This window comes from Beta vulgaris, chromosome 9 (assembly GCF_026745355.1).
Source record: "Beta vulgaris subsp. vulgaris cultivar EL10 chromosome 9, EL10.2, whole genome shotgun sequence".
In the NCBI taxonomy this organism is placed as follows: domain Eukaryota; kingdom Viridiplantae; phylum Streptophyta; class Magnoliopsida; order Caryophyllales; family Amaranthaceae; genus Beta; species Beta vulgaris.
Window position 1 is genome coordinate 49,335,841 of NC_079210.1, and position 23,712 is coordinate 49,359,552.

At 35.4% G+C, this 23,712-nt stretch overlaps 4 protein-coding genes across 6 annotated transcripts; 3 read left to right on the forward strand and 1 right to left on the reverse strand.

Annotated features, from left to right (window-relative positions):
• Positions 1-548: 548 nt before the first annotated feature.
• LOC104904440 (hypothetical protein) lies at positions 549-2,499 on the forward strand. The gene is made up of 3 exons (XM_010692687.4): positions 549-875; positions 985-1,058; positions 1,905-2,499. Exons 1-3 carry the CDS (start codon positions 626-628, stop codon positions 2,229-2,231), a joined length of 651 nt encoding a protein of 216 aa, XP_010690989.2. The 5' UTR covers positions 549-625; the 3' UTR covers positions 2,232-2,499.
• Positions 2,500-2,762: 263 nt separating this feature from the next.
• Positions 2,763-9,068, reverse strand: LOC104904441 (TATA-box-binding protein 2). Of its 3 annotated transcripts, none has more exons than XM_010692688.4 (10): positions 8,838-9,068; positions 7,973-8,114; positions 6,260-6,347; positions 6,095-6,166; positions 5,483-5,533; positions 5,338-5,382; positions 5,088-5,180; positions 4,317-4,418; positions 3,592-3,665; positions 2,763-3,074 (listed from the first exon to the last, which is right to left on the reverse strand). In XM_010692688.4, coding segments are annotated over exons 2-10 (603 nt in total). In that variant the 5' UTR covers positions 8,050-8,114; positions 8,838-9,068; the 3' UTR covers positions 2,763-3,073. The 3 variants fall into 3 exon arrangements, with proteins under 3 accessions (XP_010690990.1, XP_010690991.1, XP_057247740.1); XM_010692689.4 differs by having other exon boundaries at positions 7,973-8,127; XM_057391757.1 differs by having other exon boundaries at positions 8,993-9,046.
• Positions 9,069-11,487: 2,419 nt separating this feature from the next.
• LOC104904442 (pollen-specific leucine-rich repeat extensin-like protein 1) lies at positions 11,488-13,472 on the forward strand. The gene has a single exon (XM_010692690.4). The coding sequence runs from the start codon at positions 11,488-11,490 to the stop codon at positions 13,390-13,392; it is 1,905 nt and encodes a 634-aa protein (XP_010690992.2). The 3' UTR covers positions 13,393-13,472.
• Positions 13,473-15,909: 2,437 nt separating this feature from the next.
• On the forward strand, positions 15,910-23,158 carry LOC104904443 (hypothetical protein). Its single transcript, XM_010692691.3, has 9 exons — positions 15,910-16,260; positions 17,735-17,914; positions 18,309-18,406; positions 20,716-20,776; positions 20,871-21,062; positions 21,146-21,402; positions 22,038-22,128; positions 22,221-22,437; positions 22,605-23,158. Exons 1-9 carry the CDS (start codon positions 16,063-16,065, stop codon positions 22,820-22,822), a joined length of 1,512 nt encoding a protein of 503 aa, XP_010690993.2. The 5' UTR covers positions 15,910-16,062; the 3' UTR covers positions 22,823-23,158.
• Positions 23,159-23,712: the final 554 nt, after the last annotated feature.

A 23,712-nucleotide genomic window follows, 5' to 3' on the forward strand; every position in this document is an offset into this window, starting at 1 on the left:
ATTCAAATGACTATTTCGATAAATTTGCTCCAAAGGAAGAGGTAAACTAATAAAATATGGAAAATGACATACATAGCCCTTAGGGCTATGTATAAGGGGCTTAAAATGGAAATAAAATATTAAATCAAGCATTTATGACCTCAGTTGATGTGAAAATGTGCCTTAGATTCTCAAATTGTTTCCATTTAAAGAAATGTATTTAATGCTTATATGTAGCCCTTAGGGCTACATATAACATTACCCATAAAATATAGAGAGGAATACACAAACAAAATGCCAAACCAAAAAAATTCAACGTTCTCGGTTTTTCTAAGGAATGATTGGTCTGTCACCCACCTAACTCAACACCGACATGTTACCCTAATATCACCTTATAAAGATCTTTTTAAAATATCAAAAAAAATATCAACCTTATCCATAAAAAGTCTTGCACTTTTTTTATTCATACAAACACAACTCTTTAACTTTTCTTATAAAAAAAATAAAATAAAAAATCCCTAATTTTCTTTATTTAGATCTATACTTTACTTTACAAACCCATACACATAATCTAATCCAAAACTTCCAAAAAAAAAACCCCCAATTTCAATCCAATCATTCAAGTAAGAGAAAAAAAAAAAGAAAAATGATAAGTGGGTCATTAGCAATTCCTGCATCTCATTGTTGTTCATCTGCTAAATTTTTAGAATCAAATGATATTAATCTTAGATTTTCTTCATCTTCTTCAAAAAGATTTAGTTCAACTATAACTTGCAATGTTTCTTCTTCTTCAAATAATAATAAGATACCAAAGTTAGAGCCTTTTAGCAGAAGTAAGTTTGAAAGAGGTGTAAAAGATCCTCCTTTGATTGAGAAATCTGAAAATCAACTTGCTGGTAAATTGTTCTTTCTTTTAATAGAAGTTACCCAAATGAATTTTTCTTACTGTAATGTTTTTTAATTAGAACTTAGAAGTTTATGTTTATGTATTATGTTTTTTTGCAGATTATTGTTCAGCGCTTGAAGGTGAAGATTCTTACAGTTGTTGGCAAGCATATTTTGAGCTCAAAGATCTTGAGGTAAAGTTTTTGTTTATGAGACTATTCAGTTCACGTCAAGTACCCGTGTCAAATCCTCGAGTTTTTACACAAATGTAAAAACTTTAACAGTTCATTTAATTTAAAAACTAAATGGTATGGGGTGAGCTCCGGTTCATTTGTGAGATTTATCTAATAAAAATTATCTCAAATCTTTGTGTATTCAACTACTACACGTCTAGGAAAATAGTACTTCGTTTCAATTTAGTCGTGATACTCCTAAGATTACGAATTTCTAAGCAATTTTTGGAGAGGAGAGATAGAAAGAAAATAAAAGAATCACATGTGATAGGAGAAAGATAGAAGAAAGTTATTATCCAAAATGAAAGTGTCATAACTAAATTGAAACTTGCTAAAATAAAAAGTGTCGCAACTAAATTAAATTAAAACGGAGAAAGTAGCATATATTAAAGATTCTGTGACAGTTTCGGTTTATATGTGAGTTTTTTTTAAAGAATTAGAATGGAGGAGGTAGAATATTTTTAAAAACTGTTGTGTTTTTTTTTTTCAAACAGAAGCAAGTTCCAGGCTGAATATCTAGATTCCACAGTGTTGTATTTCAATATTATTGTTATACGATTGTCACTCCATTCCATGTATAACTTGGGGGTAAATTTCGGACAAGAAACCGTATTCCCTTCATGATTTTGGACATATACTTGTGTCGAATACGAGTACTATGGTTGAGATTTGAGAATCAAAATCTTAAAACTTTGTTTACGAAAGTAGCTGAGTTTATACTTCAACATGTGTTTGCAGTCGTAGACAGAGTATCGGAGTTTGAGTGACATACTTATTATTGATAAATTTATTGATGAATTTGTACAGAAAGAGTCCCCAAAACAAGAAGTGGAGAGGCTGATAATAGAAGCAGGAGGAGTGAAGTCTCTGATAGGATGTATCCATGGAGTAACAGCCATTCACAAAGCACACAAGGAAGCGTCTGAGAACCCGGAAAAGGAAGATAACAAGGTGAAGAATGGAGAAGAGAGAAAGATACCAACGCATATACCAGATGGACTGCCAAAGACTGCGGAGGAATTAGAGGAAGAAGAGAAAGGAAGGATGCCTGATTCTCCCTTTACCAGGATGCTAAGGCATAGGGGTAAACACCCTGCTTGGTACTCTCCTGTCCCAGACCACGAAACCGACTGAATCTACTACTAAGAATCAAGATCATCAGAGTAATTCATGGTGTACTTAATAAGTTTAATCATTGTATTATGGATGAAATTAAGGTTTTGAGGGAAATGGTATGTTTTTTTTTGTATGGCTCAAGTATATTGTTAGTTTGTTACTCCTCATTAGCTGTTGTTAGGTTTTCCTGTCTGTGTGTATATTATATATAGACATTCTTGTAATTCTGGATTTTCTTATACTAAGAAGCACTTTCTTATAAATACACTCTTTAGGTGTTCTTGTTCTTGCTAGTGTGTAGCAAGAAAAAAAAATGTTGCATTTGGTCTTGGAACTTTTCAGAGCTTGCAAAATGTGAAAAATTCATACCCTTGTCAAGGGCTAGACGCAAAAAAAATTCGCCTCTTTTGAGCACCGGTAAATTTTTTCGCTTCGTGTGATGAAGCATGTTCAAATCCTTTGCATCCAAAAGAATGTTTATGACAAAGAAAAGATAATGGCATAGAAAGGATTACTTGGTTGTTTAGATCAGTCTTCATAAGCAGAAGGTAAAACAGAGAAAAAGTATTGCAACCATTGAGCAGAAAGTTTATCCAAAATTTATATAATTCTCATTATAAAAACTGTTTTGACACTCATAGTTTGCGAAGCTTATCTGCTTATACATCATCATCATCTAGGGGAGAGAAATACAGGGAAAAACTGTTTCTGAGCACTCACAGCAGCACATCATATTAGAACTTGTAAATTAGACCACAAGAAGCAGGTGCCAGCAACTCTTTTCATCTATGTACAATTGACCTGATGGAGGAATTAAGAACTGCTAGAGCAGAAATTCTCAGCATCTCCTTGGCTTTACATCTGTCATGAAAAAAAATATATAGTGAACACCACAAAACAGAAAAGAAGATCATGGATAACGGGCCATCCACCCTGACACATTCTCTCCAGTTCGTTTGTTTGGTTTGTTCGTCTGGTAGGAAAGAGTAGTACAACATACACTCCATCCATAACTCGATAATAGATTAAATTTTAATCTTAGGGGATTTTGAGAGTTAAACTTTATGATATCTTTGATAGGTAAATTTCCAATAAGACTTTTTTGTACATTGCAAAAACACTTGGAACATGCAAGAGATTGGAGGATATAAATAGTATTTTAACCCAATTCTTTGTTAATGACTTCTAAATTTCTAATCGAATGTAGCCTATTGTCCGGAGATAGAAGAAGTATAAGTTAATGACAGCCTCTCTTTTTTTTCGAGTGTGCATGTGTCCCATAATGTGATACAGTCAGCTTACGAGCGGCTGGTACCAACATACAACAAAATCCAAAGATCTGTAGTAATGATATTGAGATAAAAGCAATTCTATGTACCATTGCTGGCTCTTCCTGAACTCAGTAAGCACTGGATATATGTTCTCAAATGCGGTGTAAGTCTCCTCTCTTACCTGCACATCACAAGACAAACAGCTATTTACCCAAACTTTTATACTTCTAGGTTCAGCCCTTTTAATTTGAGAAGGGGGGGGGGGGGGGGTTGAGGGTTGAAATGAGATAAATTTTAATCCCTCATGTCAGTACAAGACTTGAAAAAGATACTCAAGCAGTCAAGCCAAGGGGGAAATGCAACATAATTTCTTTCACCACAGAATCATCTGATTATACAAGAATGATTCAAGGGTTACGATAAGGAGATTCATCAGCCCAAAACAATTATCTTATATATTCTATGGTTGGGTACTTGGTTGTATATCAATGGTCAATCCATAGTATAATACTCCCTCCATCTTTTTTTACTTGCTATATTTTTTCATGAATGGATGTCTCTTTTTACTTGCTATATTTCTTATTTGGTAACCATGACCTACCAAAATGTACCAATATACTTGTCATTTTCCCTTAAAGTTATGGTCCTAGCACATCTTTTCTCACATCCTGAATACTTGTCACGACAATGTAGCAAGTAAAAATAGACGGAGGGAGTAGAAGTTTAATTGCACATCAAAATAATTATGTATGCCAAGACTCAAGATGCTGAATCCCCTCATCAAATATAGATGCCAAGGAGAACATAGCGAGAACAAACTGTTAAATAATACCTTCGCTCCTGTGAGAACGATCTTCCCTGACACAAATATAAGCAACACTATCTTCGGTTGCTTCATTCGGTAGATCAAGCCAGGAAATAGTTCTGGTTCATACTGTATAAAAACCAAAAAGAGCAAACATCACAACTATGTTCTCACCATTGTAAAATGGTCAACAAGGTAAATTCAACAGTCACAAATTTGTATGCAAAAGAAGAAATACCCAGCACTTCTAGGTTTCCACCAAAATTCCGACCAAGAGACCGAAAAGAAGAGGAGCAGCGAAGAGCATCAAGATTACTCATGGGAAAGTCAGACTGCTCAAGGCAAGCTCTATTATGAAATAATAGGAGGGACAAACCTAAAATATGTCACAGATAAGCCTAAAATCCCACAAGTAGTTGTCATGACTCGTGTAAGTACAAATATTTAATCCATCCTGAAAACAATTACCAACTAATCCAATCCTGAATGTAATCAACAACTAAGGAAGTGCAAAATATGCTTAGTACCAAGTTACCAACTATTCATCAATGAGATACGAAGATTAATCAGCATCATAAAAACTACTATCTCTTGTCACAACCCCGCAGATATCACTCACATGAAGCAATATAGAAAAAGGAGGTAATGATTGACAATCCCATAGCTATGGGCCTATGGCCAAAAAAAGGTGTGATTCGCTGCAACCAAGATCGGCCACAGCAACTAACCCACATAAGCAAGATAGCATAGAATCGAGAATGAGAGGGAGATGCAGATAGATAATCTAACGATACTTACACTAGAGAAAGCACCATGAGAATATGCAAGCCCCTCCAGTCTGATAGGGAACTTAACATCACATGATCCAACAATATTTTGGATCTTGAAATCCTGCAGAAGTAGATGGGAGTTGTTAGGTTTACTTAATAATTTATAACAAGACCAGTAAGTTGAAACCTACGAACTCAGTTCAATTAAGATAAAACTAAATGCCAGAAAAATGATGACTAAGGTAAAAAAAAGAAGCATAAGATAATGTAAACAATACCTTAAATTTTGCTGGAAATCCCAGCTTCTGAATAATTCGAGCATACTGAAAGAGAGAGCAAGGAGAAATTGTAACTTACATTGGAAACCAAAATGCTCACATGCACAAACAACAGAAACAAACACCGCAATGCCTAAAAACGTACCTTACGAGCTGCTAATTTTGACTGATTTTCACTCTTAGCTCCAGTGCAAACCTATGATCAGGTAACCACAAACAATGAGCAAGCATCAATGCAAATAAAGCCATAGAAACACAGCAACAATGAGCAATACTAAAGAGTAAGAAGTTCAAACAGCACTAGTTGAATTTAAAACTCAATGCTCAAAGAATAGAAAGATACACGTTTGGCAGTGAGTAGCTAATCTATATAACAATCCAGCGCATGCAATGTCAAAAAACAACAATACAAAGATTTATAGTGGTTAAAATTGCATGAGTTGATTATATATCTACAAACATGTACTTGATACAGATTGTAGCATATAGATTGCCTCTTTGACCGTATACTTTCTACATACTTTTCAGAGGTATAAAACATTATGTAGCTTTCGGTGAGAATAATTAGGGTTTCAGAATTAGGGTTTTATGTAAAATTACATATTACTCATCTATTTCTTATCAATTGCAACACTTTTTCACACTAGCTAACATACAACTTCAACTATTGATATCTTTAACACTTCAACTATCTAATAGTAAAAATCAATACCTCCTCAAAATACATTACCGATAATCACAAGTAAATCAACCTTACCATTTTGCCAGAAGCAAATATTAAGGCAGTGGTCTTTGGTTCTCTAATCCTCATAATCACTGCAGCAAAACGCTGAGAGTAGCACAAAATAAGAAAGCAAGTACTTTAGGAACTAACAAAAGAGGAGACTGTAAGAATAAGATGGCATCTTTCTAATAACTATACCTTCGGGTTATATTCTGCATTACGAGCTTGCAACGCGATTGCTTTAAGATCTAACTTGCAGTCCAGATTGACAGTTGAGACAATATTCCTACAGCCAAAAACACATCAATAAGATAGCAGTATTCAGATTATAAAGACATCAATGTGACAACAAAATATAAATGAACATTGCTGCATGCTAACACTTTCTACCTTTCTTGGTTCAAGTGTAAAAGAGATAAAGAAGAACAAATGACAAGAAAGAGCCAAATGGAATAAGCGTAAAGCCCTCTTAGTATAAGAAATCCAGCACAACCAGCTACTGGAATTATTTGGAGATTTAGTATCTAATCCACAATATCTAATAGTTCGAAAATGCGGTGTTGGTCACAATCGCGGTAATGGTCACGGTGATGCAGGAACGGGGATGAGGTGTTTGTCGTACCGCCAAATATCGGCGCAAACCATGAAATATCCCTTGAACCCACCTAAAACGCGGTTTTTGTACATCTTAACGATGCGAGTAATATCGGTTGGGCAGATTTGAAAACCTTTAATATGGACGATACGATACGATGCTGCCTTGTTTTGACACCATGCAATATCTAATTTTCGCAATATTGAAGATAGTTTGGTGAGCACCAATCTACATTTATCTTAGATTAGCAACATTAGACTAATCCATGAATAAGCGCATCAAAGCTAAATTAGCTGCAGACAAAAGACAACAGCCTCTATTCAAAGGATTCACGCTCTCATGAAGCAGGATTATCATAATCTCGATTGAAATTTGCTAAGGTTTTGTAAAACAATGGACACCAGCAGATGTTAGTAAGGCGACACACTAATTCCAACTCATCTCATCTTAGAAAATGAATAGAAAGGAAAGTAATGACTATCTGATTTAATGGGAGTCGGTAAAACATGTACATCCCCTTAGATTAAGATCCATATCAAAATCAATAAGCTCGCAACAAAACAGCTGAAAAATAAACATCAAGGCAGAACACGATACCTATTCATATACTCAAAGAAATCTAGCCAATAGGCTTTAAATTCCCCTTAAAGTTCCATGACCACTTAAATAGAAAATCAAGCAAAATGAGTACCACACAGAACACAGAAACTAGTTACTTATAATTTACCATAATCAATGAGATAGATAAGCTTGAAATTAGTCAATTACCAATATCTACGCCGAGATAATACCAGCTTGTGACACACAAGCAAAACTAGAGAGGAACAAATATTATTTTTTCACTATCTCTCATACATTCCCAACAACAAAAGCGATCTACAAAATCTCAATGATTCATCCTACACCTCATCTTTCCATACACCTCCCATATCAGTAACATCTAGTTATAAGTTTACTACCATATCCCTAGATTTACATACCATCAACCCTCATACACAATTAAAATAAATCAATTCATGATAAAACATAAATACAATATGCTTTGAAATGTGATATTCAGAAGACTTAATAGATACATTTATGAAATGTACAAAGCTATAATAACACTTGAAACGAGTAATTGAAGCTATGAATTCTAGATCGTTGCGTTCATGATCACAGCACCATCCCAGTTAACGCCATTGTCAATCGTGTATAAGACTGTAGCTTAACAAAACAAAACTGCAATATCTTCGCAAATAAGAATCTCTGTTACAAGTTACAACCATATACACTTTCAACGATCTCAAAACAAACCATAGCTCATAGAGACTTACTGGAGAGTAGGGACAATCCCAGAAGGATGCTTTGACAAATCGACCGGCTGGCTACCTTCCAAGCCCTGCTCTGCCATTTACAATCACTTCTGTCCCCCACTCTTCCAAAACACAATACGGCGTTCCGGCTCAAGGTATCAAACTGGAGAGGAAAACTAAGCAACATAAATAAAAATGTCATGGATTTTACTCCTGGAAACTTCCATTCAACACCCATATTCAGTATGATCAATGCCTCATCAACCCACCATTCACACCACCACATAAATAAAATCAATAACAACTGACTTTCCTTTTTTTTTCCATTTCAGAATAAATGTAGTTCGTATCAATCAAAAGAAAGAGAATTTACAACATAAATGTCAAATCAGACTACATTCCAAAAATTACAAAAAAAAAACCCCAAAATTTTGCCTCGGTCTAGAGAATTAATTGTCTAAAATCTGGATTTAAAAGATAAACTTTAGGTAACAAAAACAACATATCATCTTTCATTTTAACGCCTCGACAATCAAACTCCTCCAACTCCATAGCTACACTCTTCAATCACGAACAAGCTACAAAAATTGCACGGGAAAATAACGAAACCCTAGAATCCCAAAAATTGAACAACACAAAAAACCAAATCCCCTCAATAAAATCAAACAATTGTTCAAGTAAACACGATCATCTTCAACTCATAATCAAAATCTCCAGCAACGAAGCAAGATCCAAAGGTAACAACGAAGAACAAAATCCACGATTCAAGAAATGGTTAAACAAGACAGAAATTTCAAAACTTTCGGTAATAGGTAGACGGTAGAAAATTTACATAGAAATCATACAAGATCTAACGATTTAAGCAAAGAAGAATGACAAAATCTACCTGATGAAATGAATCAAAGTTAGGGTTTAGAAAGATAAAAAAAGTTGGTAACTTTAAATTATTTTTTAGGGTTGAGAAATCTAGCGCGAAGAATTTGAAATTGGTAGTCTTTTATAAGTGTGGAGGTAATGAATTTGAAGGATTGAGACTCTTACAATAGAGAGAGAAAGAAGAGAGAGAAATGGGGGTGTTTGTTGTGAATGAGAGGTCCGAACTCAGAAGGATCTGGAGAACTTATAGTGTTTCTGAGAGTTATATAATGGTGGAGATATGTTTTTGTGGTTTCCTATAATACCCTTGTGTTATAAGGTAGAGTCAACGGTTATCCAAGGGTATATTGTGTCATTATGTTGGAATGGGAATATTATGTGATTATGTCATAAAAAAAATTAAAATACTTCCTCCGTTTTTTCTTACATGTTACATTTTCTATTTTAAGAAGTTTTAGATTAGATGTTACACTTTTATTTTGGATAATAATTTCTCTCTATCTCTCTCCTATTACATGTTCACATGGGACTTTTTTGTTTTCTTTGTCTCTAATCTCTCTCCTTTCCAAACATTATCTAGGAGTCCGTAATTTTGAAAGTATAACATGTAAAAAGAAACGGAGAAGGTAGGATTTTGAGATATTATGTTAAAAACGATAGGGCTATTTGACTAAAGAGTTTAGCTTATAAGAGATTGTCTACTTTTAAATTATAATTATACAATGGTAAGGTCAATATTAAAAAGAGAATTAGCCTAATAGTAATTAAGTTAATTTCTTTCAGTGACTAGTTTAATCCATTAACTCATTTAGTGACTAGGTCTACTTTTATATTAAAATTAGACCGTTTTTTTTAATAATTTTTGTTGACTAAATTTTAGTTACGTGGATTGAATTGGGATAATTTTATGATTGCATTTGTGAGTGTCTGATAAATGGCTTTTGAGTCGATTGTTTATTGGTTATTGGTATTTTCGTGTAAGAATGACGGAAAAATATATTTTTTTATTTTCCTTTTTCGTATTTATATCGTTGGTTGTTTTGCTAAAAGAAATATATAAAAAAAAAATTGGAAAATTTGTTAGAAACAACTTTTATAAGTGACTTTTAATCATAAACAACCTTTTTAAAAAAATTGTCAAGAGAAACCTTAAACTTAAAAAGCTTTGTCAGAAGAAACCTAATGATGTCATTCCGACGTTGACCTATATATTCCAGCATTGTCTCTGTTAATGATTCAAAAAATTTACAAGAAAAAAAACTTTTACAATGCCATTTTTGTGAGAAAAAATATTTTATAGATTTGTTTGCAAATTAAAACCTTAAACTAATTTTTTAGAAAAAATTGACAAGAGCATGTCCAACTATGGTCCCCTTCCATAATAGATCCAATTTTTGAATAATCCACAGCGATCCTCGCAATAAAGAGAATTTTACAAAAAGATCCCTACAGGTCATCTAACCTACTACAACACTTGCCACCCTTCCCCCTCCCTCCAAATATCCTCCCCTACCTTGCCACCCCCTCCCTTGCTCTAAAATTGTCATCCTTTGTTTCCCAACCGCCATCTCATTGGATCCCCAGTCTTAACATAACTCAAATTATAAAATCAACCCAATTTAATAAAAAGCATGAAAACTAAGCAAATTTAGGGTTATGGGAAAACTAACAGGCAAAGAATAACAACCTTTGGGAAATGGTTCACAAACACTCGCCTTTCCACAAATTGATTGTTCGATAAATGCAATTCAACCTCTAGTCCAATCTCCATCCGTTATTGTAACCGTTACTTTACTAAACACTCGCGCAATTATTAAGTAGCGGTTTAACCACGTCCAACCTCTACCCGCCACCTAAAATGCTAGTGTTAATTAGAACTTTGGGACATTATAATTTTAAGTCTTAATTCTAAAATCTACTAAATAACCTTATTTCTTAGATACACACAAACGAAATTTTCAAATTTCATGGGTAAAGAAGTTGAACCGAAACACCACATTGCTCGGCTCAATCATACAAATTATCAACGTTACAACGTATATATAATATGGGTGATCATATTGGATTTTCATGTTGACCATTTTGTTTTAAGTGAACAAATTGTAGATTGAAAAAATTCCTTTCTACATTACTTTTATGTACTTTTGGGCATCTCACAATAATAATAAAACTAACCATTAGTTATCAATTATCACGCTACAAACCACGAAAAACCTGCTTAGCTATTTTTGTGCAAAAAAAGACAAACTTTAACAAATTCAATACATATCTTAAAGCGAAAAAATTATATAATTTTTTAATCTTAACATTATCATACAAGCCCATGAATTTTCTTTCTTAGATAATCATGCATGGTTAAAAAGAAAGCCATATCATACATGACTTGAACACAACACACAAATGACACAATGCTATAAATAACAACCATAAGAAAAAAAAAACACATGGAAACAGGGATAATGATCAAATTTAGTAAATTTATTTGTTGTACCCATCCTAACATTAACTATATTTGCCACAAATATTCAAGGATTATGAGAGAACTAACATAATTTACGGCAATAAAATTGAATAGTATTAGTTGTCTCAAAATGAACAAATTTTTCTACCTCCATATTAACCTCATTTACCCTCTAACTTGCCTTGCTAATTTGCCATCAATGGGGAAATATTTTCCTTCCTTACTTCAGCCTTTAGGCTGTTGTTTATTGCTCCTAATCTTAACCTCCTTATTTTCTTCTCCTGCATTATCATTAACACATGAGGAGGCTGCATTCCTTACAGTTCGTCAGCAGACCATTCTTGACGAAAATGGTCATGATCTTCCTGACGATTTCGACCAAAAATTGAAGGTACCATTCTTCTTCCAAAACTCGAGGCTTAGAAGAGCTTATATAGCACTCCAAGCATGGAAATTGGCCATATATTCGGACCCGAACGACGCCACGAAAAACTGGGTTGGTCCTAATGTTTGTGACTACAAAGGAATTTTTTGTTCACCAGCTCTTGATGATGAAAAGGTGACAGTAGTTTCTGGTGTAGACTTAAATCATGAGGATATTGCAGGGTACCTTCCTGTAGAGTTAGGCCTTCTTACAGACTTAGCTCTGTTTCACATTAACTCTAACAGGTTTTGTGGGATTATTCCTAGAAGTTTCTCTAAACTTAAAGTTTTGTATGAACTTGATGTAAGTAATAATCGTTTTGTAGGAGTTTTTCCTGAGGTTGTTCTTAAGTTAAAAGAGCTTAAGTATCTTGATCTTAGGTTCAATAACTTTGAGGGTTGTTTGCCACCAGAGGTTTTCAATAGGCCTTTTGATGCACTTTTACTTAATGATAATAGGTTTAAGTGTGGTATACCCGAGACTATTGGTAACTCGACGGTTTCTCTTATGGTATTGGCAAATAATAAGTTTACTGGGTGCATTCCTAAGAGTATTGGTAATATGGCAGGTAAAGTTGAACAAATTGTATTTCAGGGGAATAAATTAACGGGTTGTATGCCAACTGAAATTGGGTTGCTTCATAATGTGACTGTTCTTGATTTATCGAAGAACGATTTTGTGGGTTCTATTCCTTCGTGTTTCTCTAGTCTTGGAAAGATGGAATCTTTGGATTTGTCGGGAAACAAATTCACTGGATTTGTTTCTGATGATCTTTGCAAGTTGCCATCGTTAAATCAATTTTTATTCTCCAGCAACTATTTTAAAGGCGAGGGGAAAAGTTGTGATCCGGAAGTAAGAAAGAATGTTGAATTTGAAGATAAGAAGAATTGTTTACCTAGTAGGCCAAATCAAAGATCACCTAAAGAATGTTTTCAAATGGTTTCAAGTACAATTGATTGTGATAAGTTTAATTGTGGACAACCTTCTAAGTCTACACCAAGTCACGGTGGCGGCGGCGGCGGCGATAATGATCATAACAAGGATGATCATGAAGAGGAACCTAAAGCACCTACACCTAATCATGAAGATCAACCTAAAACCTTTGCACCAACACCAGAAGAGGATGATCATAAAAGATCACCAGTAAGACCATCTGCACCACCACCATCTAACCAAACACCAATAGTAATACCTCCTTCACCAGAAGATGATCGTAAAAGATCACCAGTCAAGCCTACAACACCTTCACCTGAAATCACTCCACCCCCAACACCAGTGTACTCACCTCCACCACCAGTACATGCACCCCCACCACCAGTCTATTCTCCTCCACCACCACCTACACCATCGCCGCCACCACCAGCACCTGTCTATTCTCCTCCTCCACCACCTCCATCGCCTTCACCGCCACCTCCTGTCCACTCACCACCACCACCAATTTATTCTCCACCACCACCTCCGGTGCAATCACCACCTCCACCACCAGCTCCAAAACCATCACCTCCACCACCTGTTTTCTCTCCTCCACCGCCTGTACGTTCGCCGCCACCTCCAACTCCTTCTCCACCGCCTCCAACTCCTTCTCCACCACCCATGCCAAGTTATCCTGATGTTAATCTTCCACCAAACTTGGGTTTCCAGTACATGTCACCGCCACCACCTATGTTCCCTGGGTATTAAGTAGTATTCAATTCATCCTCACATTATTGTACTGCTCAAATTCTTCATTTTCATTACAGTTACTACAAGGAAAAATATTGTCCATGGAGCCAAAAGTTTGTATTATTACCGTTTATGTAGTTAATAGCTTGTATTTCCAAATATTTTTTTAACTGCATCCAATGTTTGGTTTCTCTGTTATGTATATATATTTGCTCTTCTTTTTTTAATATATGCTCACACATACAGTAAACGAAAGAGAAAGAGATGCATGTAATGATGTAATCACCAAATGGCAGGATCAAACCACACAATTCTGTTTAATTTCTTTCACTGTATGGAATTCTTCATCTAGCATTTATACATAGGAAAACACATCTCATCAGACGTATATAAGAAGTTGAAAATCTATGATGATTTTTTCTAAAAGTTGGTAAGATGAAAAAACCTACCGAATTGGTACCTTAGAGCTTATAATGCTTGTTCCGGTATGGGACAAATTACAGGGTCTTGAACCGTTAAGTCCTTGTATTTTAGCCGGTTTGGATCCCTGCAAAAGAGAGTAAGTAAACTAGCCTCGGGGGTGGATCCGAGGAACTCCCCTCCGATGCCTAAGTCAGTATTAGGTTAAAAGCCGGTAGCTCTCAAGTATAATGTATTGGGATTCGTGTACGTACCTTATGACTCAGATCAACGGAGTATTTATAGGGACTCGATTAAGCCCATATCTTTATTGGGCCCGGTATTTACGGGAGAGATCCCGAGGAATATTCCCTTAGGATATATTCTTATCTTTTACTAAAAGTATATCTTTTAGGCCCGTAGGCGCTGGAGATATAAACTGGATCTAAGCCCAGGCTCGTAAGCCCAAAAGCTATTAGACCGGTATCGATTAAACCGGTATGGAACTTAGTCAGCCCCCCATACAATGCTGTTTCATCTTATGATCTTAAAATCATAAGGTCAAATCTTTACCATTAGGCAAAGCCTTGCTTAGTTGAAAATCTATAATAATGTGTTAAGATTACTTTTTTACATAGATATATATTTGTACATATACGCAAATAATGTTTATAGATGATCAACAAATAACATTATAAATGTTTGATATTGGGAAGTTGGTTACTCTTAGCTGTGCTAATTGTGGAGGTAAGCCAAATATTATATGAAGTAGGTTCATCAATTTTTTTAAAAATATAAGGAGAATTCCTTTGTAAGAAGGGAAAGAAATTAGGATCCTTCTTGCTAGGAGATTCCGTCATATTGGTAAAAAAATGACATCACTAAAACATTAAATAAGGATAATGATAATACATTAATTGGGGTTAAAGTATGTACATAATGATCGAAATTCTTGTGCTCCTTAAAAGTAGGGATGGAAATAGATCGGTCTGGGTCGGGTGGAGCTTCAACCGCAACCGTCACTTGCATCCATGCGCTCCACCCGCATCCATCCATCCATCATCTTCCGGGTGAACGGGTGAGTCGGGTGATTAACGAGTGAGAAGATATATAACAATTTTTACAAAAAATTATGACATAAGATACATATTTATCAAAATTTTGAACTAAAAAAATTAACAAAGTAAGTAAAAGAAACATGTGTTTGAAAGTATGGATGATGGGTACGGTGGGTATTAAGCGAAGGATGGGTCGGGTGAAAGATGAAAAAAAATCTTGCTCGCATCCATCACCCGCTTTTTATACGTTTATTTTGAGTTTTCACTCGCTTAATAAAACCAGGTTAAGCAATGATGGATGATAACCCGATGATGGATGATTCATCATCTATTTGCATCCCTACCTAAAAACCTAACTATTATTTGGAGTGTTGCATCATGGAAAGGTCCAACCATCTACAGGATGGTGTTTAAGATTCTCACTGATCCTACTCCACAGTAAAGCATGAATATGTTTTGGTAATGATTCCTAAGAAACATAGGATGATATATTTAGTAATACTATAAAATATTAAGAAGTATAATTTAAACATAACATTTACCAATACCAAGGCCATAGCACAATTAGACTTTCTTCTTTCAATCATAGACATGAAAAAAAAGTCCCAGATGAAAACTTTGTTTTATTACAACTCCATAACTAAACTAACTTTTCATAACTAAATGTTATGTATATAGTATATAACAACCTAAAAAATGACATAAATACCCATAATCATGAACTATAAAGATATTTATGACGAGTTGCGAATATATATTTTTTTTTTTGTTGCGTATGTATCCTTTACACATGCGGAAAATTTGAAGTTCCACCAATTTTCATATCCATCATGGGAGGAACTTAATATTAAAATCTAACCTATAAACAATTGTATTTATGCAATTCCTCAACGTTTCTTAACTATGTGTAAAACATTAATCTAACTCATCAGATGATTGAGCCAAAATGTGAACTTGCTAAATTTGCAATTGCAACAAAATCTATCATGATGAAGAGAAAGTCAACGACGTCGTTTAGCGCTTGACACACGTGTGTGCGCTAAGCACGTGAGAGGGTATATTATGTAAATTCGCATTTACAAGATTATACCACCAAGTTACCAACCAACGAAAGCAGATCTCAAGTCTTTGTTAATGGCGTAAACGCGTAGTAGCCCTAACAAATAAATAAAATTCAAATTTAATTTCTGCAAATTTTTCTTCGAAACATCGAATTCTTAGTTTCTGATTAATGGAGGAAGCTAACAAGAATTCATCAATGGCGGATGAGGAGAGAGAAATTGAAACGAAAACTGCACCAGAAACCAAGAAAGACGACAACAATGGAGGAGGTGGAGGAGGATGGGGAGGATGGGGGTTTTCTCCATTGTCGTACCTCTCAGATCTTCAAAAAGCTGCTGCGTTTGCCGCTGATGAGATCTCTCGCAGTGTACTCTCTCACTCTTATCTCTTTCTATTGTGAAGTTTCATTGATTTTGCCCTAATTTTCATTTGACCTAAAATCGATGACGAAAAAAGGAGAAAATAGTTTCAACTACGGTAATTTTAGTGTTGTATGGAATTTGCACTTCAATTGTACAATCTATGTTGAAAATTTTGAAAATGTGCAATGAATTTGTTCAATCTCAGTCTACTTTGATTCTGGTATGTTTGCATTGTTAAAGTTTGTTTCCTGTTGTTAAGTTCTGATGTAATCTATGAAATTCTACGAATGATACAATTTAGGTTTAGTTGGTTAATATTGGCTGATGTTATGGAAAATTAAATTAGTTAGGAGAATTAGTAGAGTGTCAACTATTCACAATGGGAATGATCTTTTCTTATCTAAGAAGGTTGATTGTTACCTGTGGAATGTTGTTTTAGTAATGTGTTATTAGCTTGTTAGGGATATTCGTTTTGTGGCGAATCCTGTTATAATTGAGTCAATATTTGTATGACCTCATTTAAATCAAATGTTTCTGGTATGTATGAATGATATTTTCTTTGTGTAGTAGAAATATCACTCGGTCCTTTGGCAGTTTCCGTTCTCTTTTCCTTCTGTTAGATCCTCATCTCCTCCCTTATTTCACTTTGGCCTTGTGTGGCAATGACAATCATCTTTTGTTACCTCAAAAGTCAGTTATAGTAAGTTGATTGTAATGTGTATTGGGCTTGTCTAATGCTGTAGAGAACTCTCGTATGCGAGTTTTTTTAGAAAAGAGGAGAATTTAATTCTGCAATGTTATACCTAGTGTAGACTGTGTAGTAGTGTAAACTTGAAGGGCATGCTTATGTTGAGTCTCATTCGGCATAAGTAAGTATCAAGTAAACAAAGGAGCTAGGAGCCCAACTCAGTCTAGCCGGGTTACTTGAGTGAGCTTGCCGGAGAGGGGTCACCTTCTCATTCATAAATATCTGAGCTTCTGGACATCAATTACTTAAGGGGTTAACTTTAGAAATTTTGAAGTTTGCATGTAACAACTAGGCATCTGTTCTATGACACCAGTCCTATGGTGTGGTTACAGTTTGGTGAGTTTACCCTTCAGATCACTTGCGAATTTCTTATGTGACCTCTGAAGACTAGTGGTCAGAATTACTGCAAGATCTTTTTTGCCTTTCCTGTGTAGGCTGTTTAGTTGGGAGGAATTAATAAAGTTCTTCAGAATCAGGTGTAACATTACTTCATGGGAAACATTGTTGTATCTACTTAGTTTCTTGGAAGACCTGACTCTTGTTTTCCTATTCACAGTTTGCAGTTCAGTGCTTGTCCTTTTCCTCGTAATTTCTAATTTCAGTCATAGATTTTTGTTCCTTGTAAACGAAGTGTAATTAAATGCTTACACATACTCTTTTTTTTTTTTTTTTCTTTTGGATCTAGATCTTGATTTATTTTTGATTGAAGATATATTTTTTACTGAGTACAGGCTGCTGCTGCTGCTGAGAGCTTCAATAACATACAAGAGGATGCTGAAGAGGAGCCTTCTAAAGGGGCAAATGATGCTGAAGATTCTGTCAAAGAAGGGGAAGATGGACATGAGAAGGAAAAGCTGATGTCTGCTCTGGATAAGTTGGAGAATGCTAGTGAAGATACATTTCTTAGCCAGGCAAGTCATTTTATAGGATGAAAAAAAGTGATGCAACTTCATAGTCTAATACAAAAATATGACTAAGTTGATCTCCTCAAGCTCTCTTTTTTTTGGGTAATTTTCTTAGGGAAAACCTTTACAGAATAAAAACTGAATGTAGTTTCTTTGAGTCCTCTGGAGTACTGTAAGATTTGCTTTTATCTGGCGTACTCTACTTTGTGTTTCTTCCTTGCTCGTAACAAGATGTACATTTTGTTAAAGGCAAAAGCTTGGGAAAACATCTTACACGTTCATCTTACTTTTGCAAGAAGAATTTCCCATATCCTAATATAATTGATTTTTTTGTTGTGTTGTTCTGGTTTTTGTTGGGATAATTGAGTTAATATGTAATTACTTATTCTCATATTGGCAGGGTTTGAAAGTGATAGATGATTCAGTGGAAAATTTTGCTTCAGGAGCTTGGAAGGCATTAGGAAATGCATTCAAGGGCGGTTCAACCCTTATCCAAAAGTAGGTTTGAATCTAAGATTGAAGTTGTTCTTAGATATGGTCTCTTGTAATATTGTGGAAGTTTACATTATTTTGTTGAAACTTACTAAATTTCGTTCATGGTGTTTGCAATCTGCAAAATGTGGTAAAAAAAGTAGTGCCATCTTTTTCTCGTTGACTGTCCTACATTGTGTTTTGCTCCTCAGGCTTTATCCAAATTGATTGTCCTAATCGGTCATTAACTCACTATCACTAAGTGCACATAATGCACATCCATTAAAATCAGCTCTTGTTTTCCCTTCTAACTTTTCTTAGTATGTGCATTTCTGTAAATTAAATAAGCACTGGTGAGATAGAAGGTGTATTTCATAAGCAGGATGGGGGTGTAATTTTACACCATCTTACGTTCTCCACTCCATCGCTCATATAGAGCACATGATTGAGGAGAATGTGAGAGGGTGTAAGTAGAAATCTGACACGAAAGCTCACTTAAAAGTGCTACTAGCTGTCCTGATAATGTTACTTTAACACGAACTGTAGGACAAGATAGATTCGATGAGCCCTAGTAAATTCTAATGGCTTTTAACACTCCAAATCCGTCATGCAAGTGCTCATGCATATATGCTCTAGGCTCCCACTCCAGGCCCATCATCAACTAAGGCCATGTTATATTACCCACCTCATATGTTGGAAGAGTTGCAGTTGCTAAAACCACATTGGACAGCATGGATCTGCGACCCTTTTGGAGGCTAGTGGAGGATCTCAATAAAAATTGTAGGGAAACCTCTTGGACTCTTTTGGGGTTTTCTGATACTCCAATTTGGTCCCTATGAAGATCTTTAAATGAGTAACAATTGTGCATAGGCTCTTTGAGGATGCTGTATAATATAAAAGGCAATTAACTTAGTCTCTTTCACCAGTTCAGATAGTTAGGGTTTTCAAAGTCCACCTGCAAGGAACCCAAATCCACCTGTCATCTGGTTTCCTTGTGCAAGAAGGCAAGAATCAGTTGGCAGTTTATTGTGAGATTGGGTGGGAATCTTCCAGAAGTTAATTATGGGTGGTGAGCTCGTCAATAGGGGACTATGAATATATGAATTGAGAGAGAGAACGGCATCTAGGAAATTGTAAGGTAAACACTAAACGCAGTAGAGGGAGAAGCTCACTTCTTGAATAGTGAGAGTTGTAATGATTTGTATCTCACTGAGCATCGATACAAATAGATAACTGGGTTGCTTACTAGAATTCTGTCGTTTTCTTGATCGAAGTATTGGTTTCTTAGTTGATTCCTAGCACCACCTGATGCGGAATGCGGAGTTCCGTTGATAAGCCTCACACTATGGAATATTTTAGTGGCCTTTCGAAACTATTGAATAATCTGCCTCCCTGGTCCTTGTGCGGTTGTGCCTGTTAAGAAACAACATTTTTTTACATTGGGTTTCCGATTCATTTAGCTGATATTTATGGTTTCTCTACCAAATGCAAATCCATGTATTGCCATTACTGTGTTTCCTCACAAAGCATATGGCTGGCCCCTATTCTCATATAGCAATCCCATATTTTACCCTGCGCAGTTTACATATTAAATGTGGCTAGAACTTGAAAGTGGCTAGAATTTTTATGCCCGCGTCTTCTTTTTCCCATTATCTAAATGATTTTTTTAAGTCTTCAAGGGGAAAGATTGCAATCTTCATTGTCATTGTCAATATGTATGGTTCAAGATAATATAAACATATGATATGTGTTTTTGGTAACACTCAAGACTTGAATTCTGTAATGTGCTCCTTTCCTTGTGGAATCGATAGTCACATTTAAATTTTAGGAATGTTGAAAAAGTCATCACATTTTCAAAATGGTGATGGTTTATGTTTAGATTTTCTAATAGGCCACTACTTAAATTTTATGGTTGTGACTTGTGAGAGGATAGAACTATAACAATGGGTTTGTGTAAAATCGTGTTATATTTTCTATTAATGATTAATGAGAGGTTGGGGGCACTGTAACAACTCTATCATGGAGGGAGGGAGTAGATGACTAGATCTTGTTAGGTTGAATTTTGAATAGATTCATTTAGTGTACAAGTTGATCGATTTATTGTATCTTGGGAAAAAAGAGGCATTTTATACTAATGAGATGCTAGCATTACACACATGTAACTTTGCCTGTGCTGTTACCAAGTACAGCGTTTCTGAAGTTGGAGCCTTCTATGCTTTTCTTATTGATGGTTCGAGCTTCCTTTCTCTTCCCTTTCTTTTGGGTATGCCAGATGTTTTTAAAGATAAATGAAACTGTAATCAGAATAGTAATATATGGCACTGCTTTTTCTGCAGGCTTGAGCATTCTGCTGTTGGCATAGCTGATTCAAATTCTATCGCTCCATCTCTTCTAGAGGTTTGGATCATCTGCTTATTGTGACTTTAACCTCCTTTTCTCTTTTTTTAATTGTTTGGAATACGAGTTTTATGTTTTTTCATTATTATGTTAGACTGGTAAAGCTATCACTTTCAAGGGAATGCAAGCTCTTGAGAATGTAGGGAAGGAGACTATGGATTTGTTGATCTCCGAGACTGGTATTGAAGTTGAAAAGAAGTCTGATGAAAGTTATGACAACCAGCTGTATGAGGAAATGACATTTGATCGATGTTTCTACATATATGGAGGTCCTGAGCACTTGGAGGTTTGTTTTCCTATGATACATATTCTTTTTTGCAGTTAGACAATATATTGATTGCCTCATAATGTTTTAAATTCTTCTAATAGGAATTAGAGGCGCTGTCTAGCCATTATGCCTTACTTTTTAACAGAAGAAAAGCTAAGTTGTCATCAGAGGATAAATCAAATTATGAGGGAAAGGTGAAACAGGTTCAGCAAATTCTTAATTTGAGTACAGAAACTGAGACACCTATTGTGCAATCAGACAAAGGAAAGAAAATAGAAGTTGGGACTGAAGGAAGTGACATTGAACTCAAGGGCTTGCATGATTCAAGTCTCAGTAAGGCTGCTGACATGGCTGCAGGGTAAGTACCAGTTGTCCTTTAGTCTTATTAAACATATATAGATATCATCTAGTAGATCTATTTTCTGATGCTCTTTACTTAAGCGTCGGTTGAATTAACCTATGCTTCTTTTTATGCGCTTGCATTCCATCTTGATGGAAATCAGTGCATTAAACAGTGTTGTAGACTTGTCTACTGATGGATTTTTTGGTAGAAATATGATGATGAATAGTCTCTCTGAAGCCTAGTCTGGCAAACTACAAGATAAACATCTAAGCAAATCCCAAGAGCTTTTTGAGAGCTAGAATTGATGGATTTAATTTATTTTTTGACAACTTATCACTGTAAAGCATCTTTGTTGTGTTATAGCTGGAATTTTCAGTCTTGCATATTTTTTTTTTTTTATTGACGGCCAGTCTTGCATATTGTTTTTTTTTGACGGCCAGTCTTGCATATTGTTATTTGTAGCTTGAATGTGATATCTGGATTCTGGTGTGAAGATGCTAGTTACATGAACACCAATGCTCTTTTTTTCCGTATCTTTTTTTAATTGTCATTCTTTTAAGGAAATGAAGGGGTAAGTTAACATTATGAACATTTTTTCTGGAGGATATATATTTGCCAAACCTGATATCTTGTGTTTCCTTTGTTCTCAGGTTTACTAGTGCCCTAGCTGGGCAATCTCCGAGTGACATTAGCCAAAGAACTGTTGGCAGACTGGAATCCTTGCACTCTGAAGGGGTTCACGTTAGTAGTTACTATGCAGTTTTCATTTGTTTTCGAATCTTTGTAATACTTTATTTCAGCTGAATTTTTTTTTTTTTTTTTAAATCTTGCAGAGACTGTCAGAGATTTGTTGTTTTGCTGTGTCTCAATTGTTGATGTTGGGGAAGTCCATGATATCTAACGTAAGCAAGAATCAGGAGGAAAAGGCTGATCAGAATATGATCAGAATCGAGTGGCCAGAGGATTCCCTTGAAAAGGCTATAGTTATTAGATCCAAGGCTCAAGCAATGAAGGAGAGCTTGGAAGCTATTTCTAACAGCTTCATTACTGGTAAACTCTTTCTCAACATGTGAACGTAAACCTTGTGAATTGAATGATCCTTTGTTTAGAAAGTACTTATGTTGATGAATAGCCACAAGTTTGATTAGCCATTCCCTCACTTGCCATAACATGGTTCAGTAGCTAGACTGTTTGTAAAGTTGCTTTTCACTCTTCAGGTATATCTGATGTGACCGAAGCTTACCTGGCTGCCATGAAAGTTGTTACGACAACTGATTCTCATGAAGCTCCTCCAGACAAGTCAATTCAAGATAAAGCCAATTCATTTTCAGAACATCTCCGTGCAGATCAGACTATTGCTGTGGATAAAATTCAGGACGGCCTTCAATACTTGTGCTTTGTCATTGTGTCAACTTCCATGCCTCCTGCTCCCTGAAGAAGCAGAACTTCATCTGTAAATAGTCACGTAACAAGAATTCTCTTCTCTATTTTCCTCTAATTCATTCCATTAAGGAGAAAGTACCATGTCTAAATCATCGAGACATCTTGTGCTAGTTTTTGATTGCACTCGAACTAGGATCAGTTGCATAGAAATATAGAAAACGAGAATTAGAGATTTCGTTAGATGTTACTATATTTGTAATGTTATTAGGGTATCCATGTTTATTTGAATTTCCAAAATGGGATGAAACCTTGGTCAAGAATAGTTGTGAACTCTGTGATCGCCCTCATGCCTTCGTATCCCGTAATTAGAATTTTGTTGGAGAGCTAATTTGTGTATGTATGTTTATCGTTATTATTCTAGTTACTGGAGAAGATCTTCATGCCATAAATTAGCTCAAGACTAATAAGATATAGCACTGAGAAGCGAAAAGTGTTAGTGGTGACGGTTGGTGGTGGCTATTGCCCCATGATGTGCCACGGACTCGCGGTTTATGGTTTAGTTGAAGTGGATCTATCAAGTGAAAGGATAGCAATTCAAAACACTGTCTAGTGTCTACATTCAATGTGCAGAGAACCATATTACATTTACTTGGCCGGTTATCAATCCATATAACATTGAGGTGAAAAAAGGTCTGTTTTGAATATGGTAGTTCTACTTAGGTAGATAGGAATCTATGATTGAACATAGTGAATAAAACTTTTTCAAAGTTCAAGTGTTTTACCCAGAATACATTTGTTGTAGTGTGCTAATTGTTACCTTTGTATTTAGAATTTTTAGCTACATGTTCAAAATTGTGGCATAATACCATGATGCTCATAAAAACATGGTATGAAACCACGATATAATTCACGGTTCCATGGGTTACAAAGGAGGAATTCAAA

Bases quoted from the DNA above. Each gene is read 5' to 3' on its own strand.
- LOC104904440 (XM_010692687.4), top strand. From the start codon at position 626: ATGATAAGTGGGTCATTAGCAATTCCTGCATCTCATTGTTGTTCATCT. The intron at 876-984 runs GTAAATTGTTCT...GTTTTTTTGCAG, and splicing joins ATCTGAAAATCAACTTGCTG to ATTATTGTTCAGCGCTTGAA. The intron at 1,059-1,904 runs GTAAAGTTTTTG...GAATTTGTACAG, and splicing joins TTGAGCTCAAAGATCTTGAG to AAAGAGTCCCCAAAACAAGA.
- LOC104904441 (XM_010692688.4), bottom strand. From the start codon at position 8,049: ATGGCAGAGCAGGGCTTGGAAGGTAGCCAGCCGGTCGATTTGTCAAAG. The intron at 5,181-5,337 runs GTATTGTTTACA...CTACTTCTGCAG, and splicing joins GATTTCCAGCAAAATTTAAG to GATTTCAAGATCCAAAATAT. The intron at 3,666-4,316 runs GTATTATTTAAC...TGTGATGTGCAG, and splicing joins TCGTTCTCACAGGAGCGAAG to GTAAGAGAGGAGACTTACAC.
- LOC104904442 (XM_010692690.4), top strand. From the start codon at position 11,488: ATGGGGAAATATTTTCCTTCCTTACTTCAGCCTTTAGGCTGTTGTTTA.
- LOC104904443 (XM_010692691.3), top strand. From the start codon at position 16,063: ATGGAGGAAGCTAACAAGAATTCATCAATGGCGGATGAGGAGAGAGAA. The intron at 16,261-17,734 runs GTACTCTCTCAC...TACTGAGTACAG, and splicing joins CTGATGAGATCTCTCGCAGT to GCTGCTGCTGCTGCTGAGAG. The intron at 21,063-21,145 runs GTTTGTTTTCCT...TTCTTCTAATAG, and splicing joins GAGGTCCTGAGCACTTGGAG to GAATTAGAGGCGCTGTCTAG.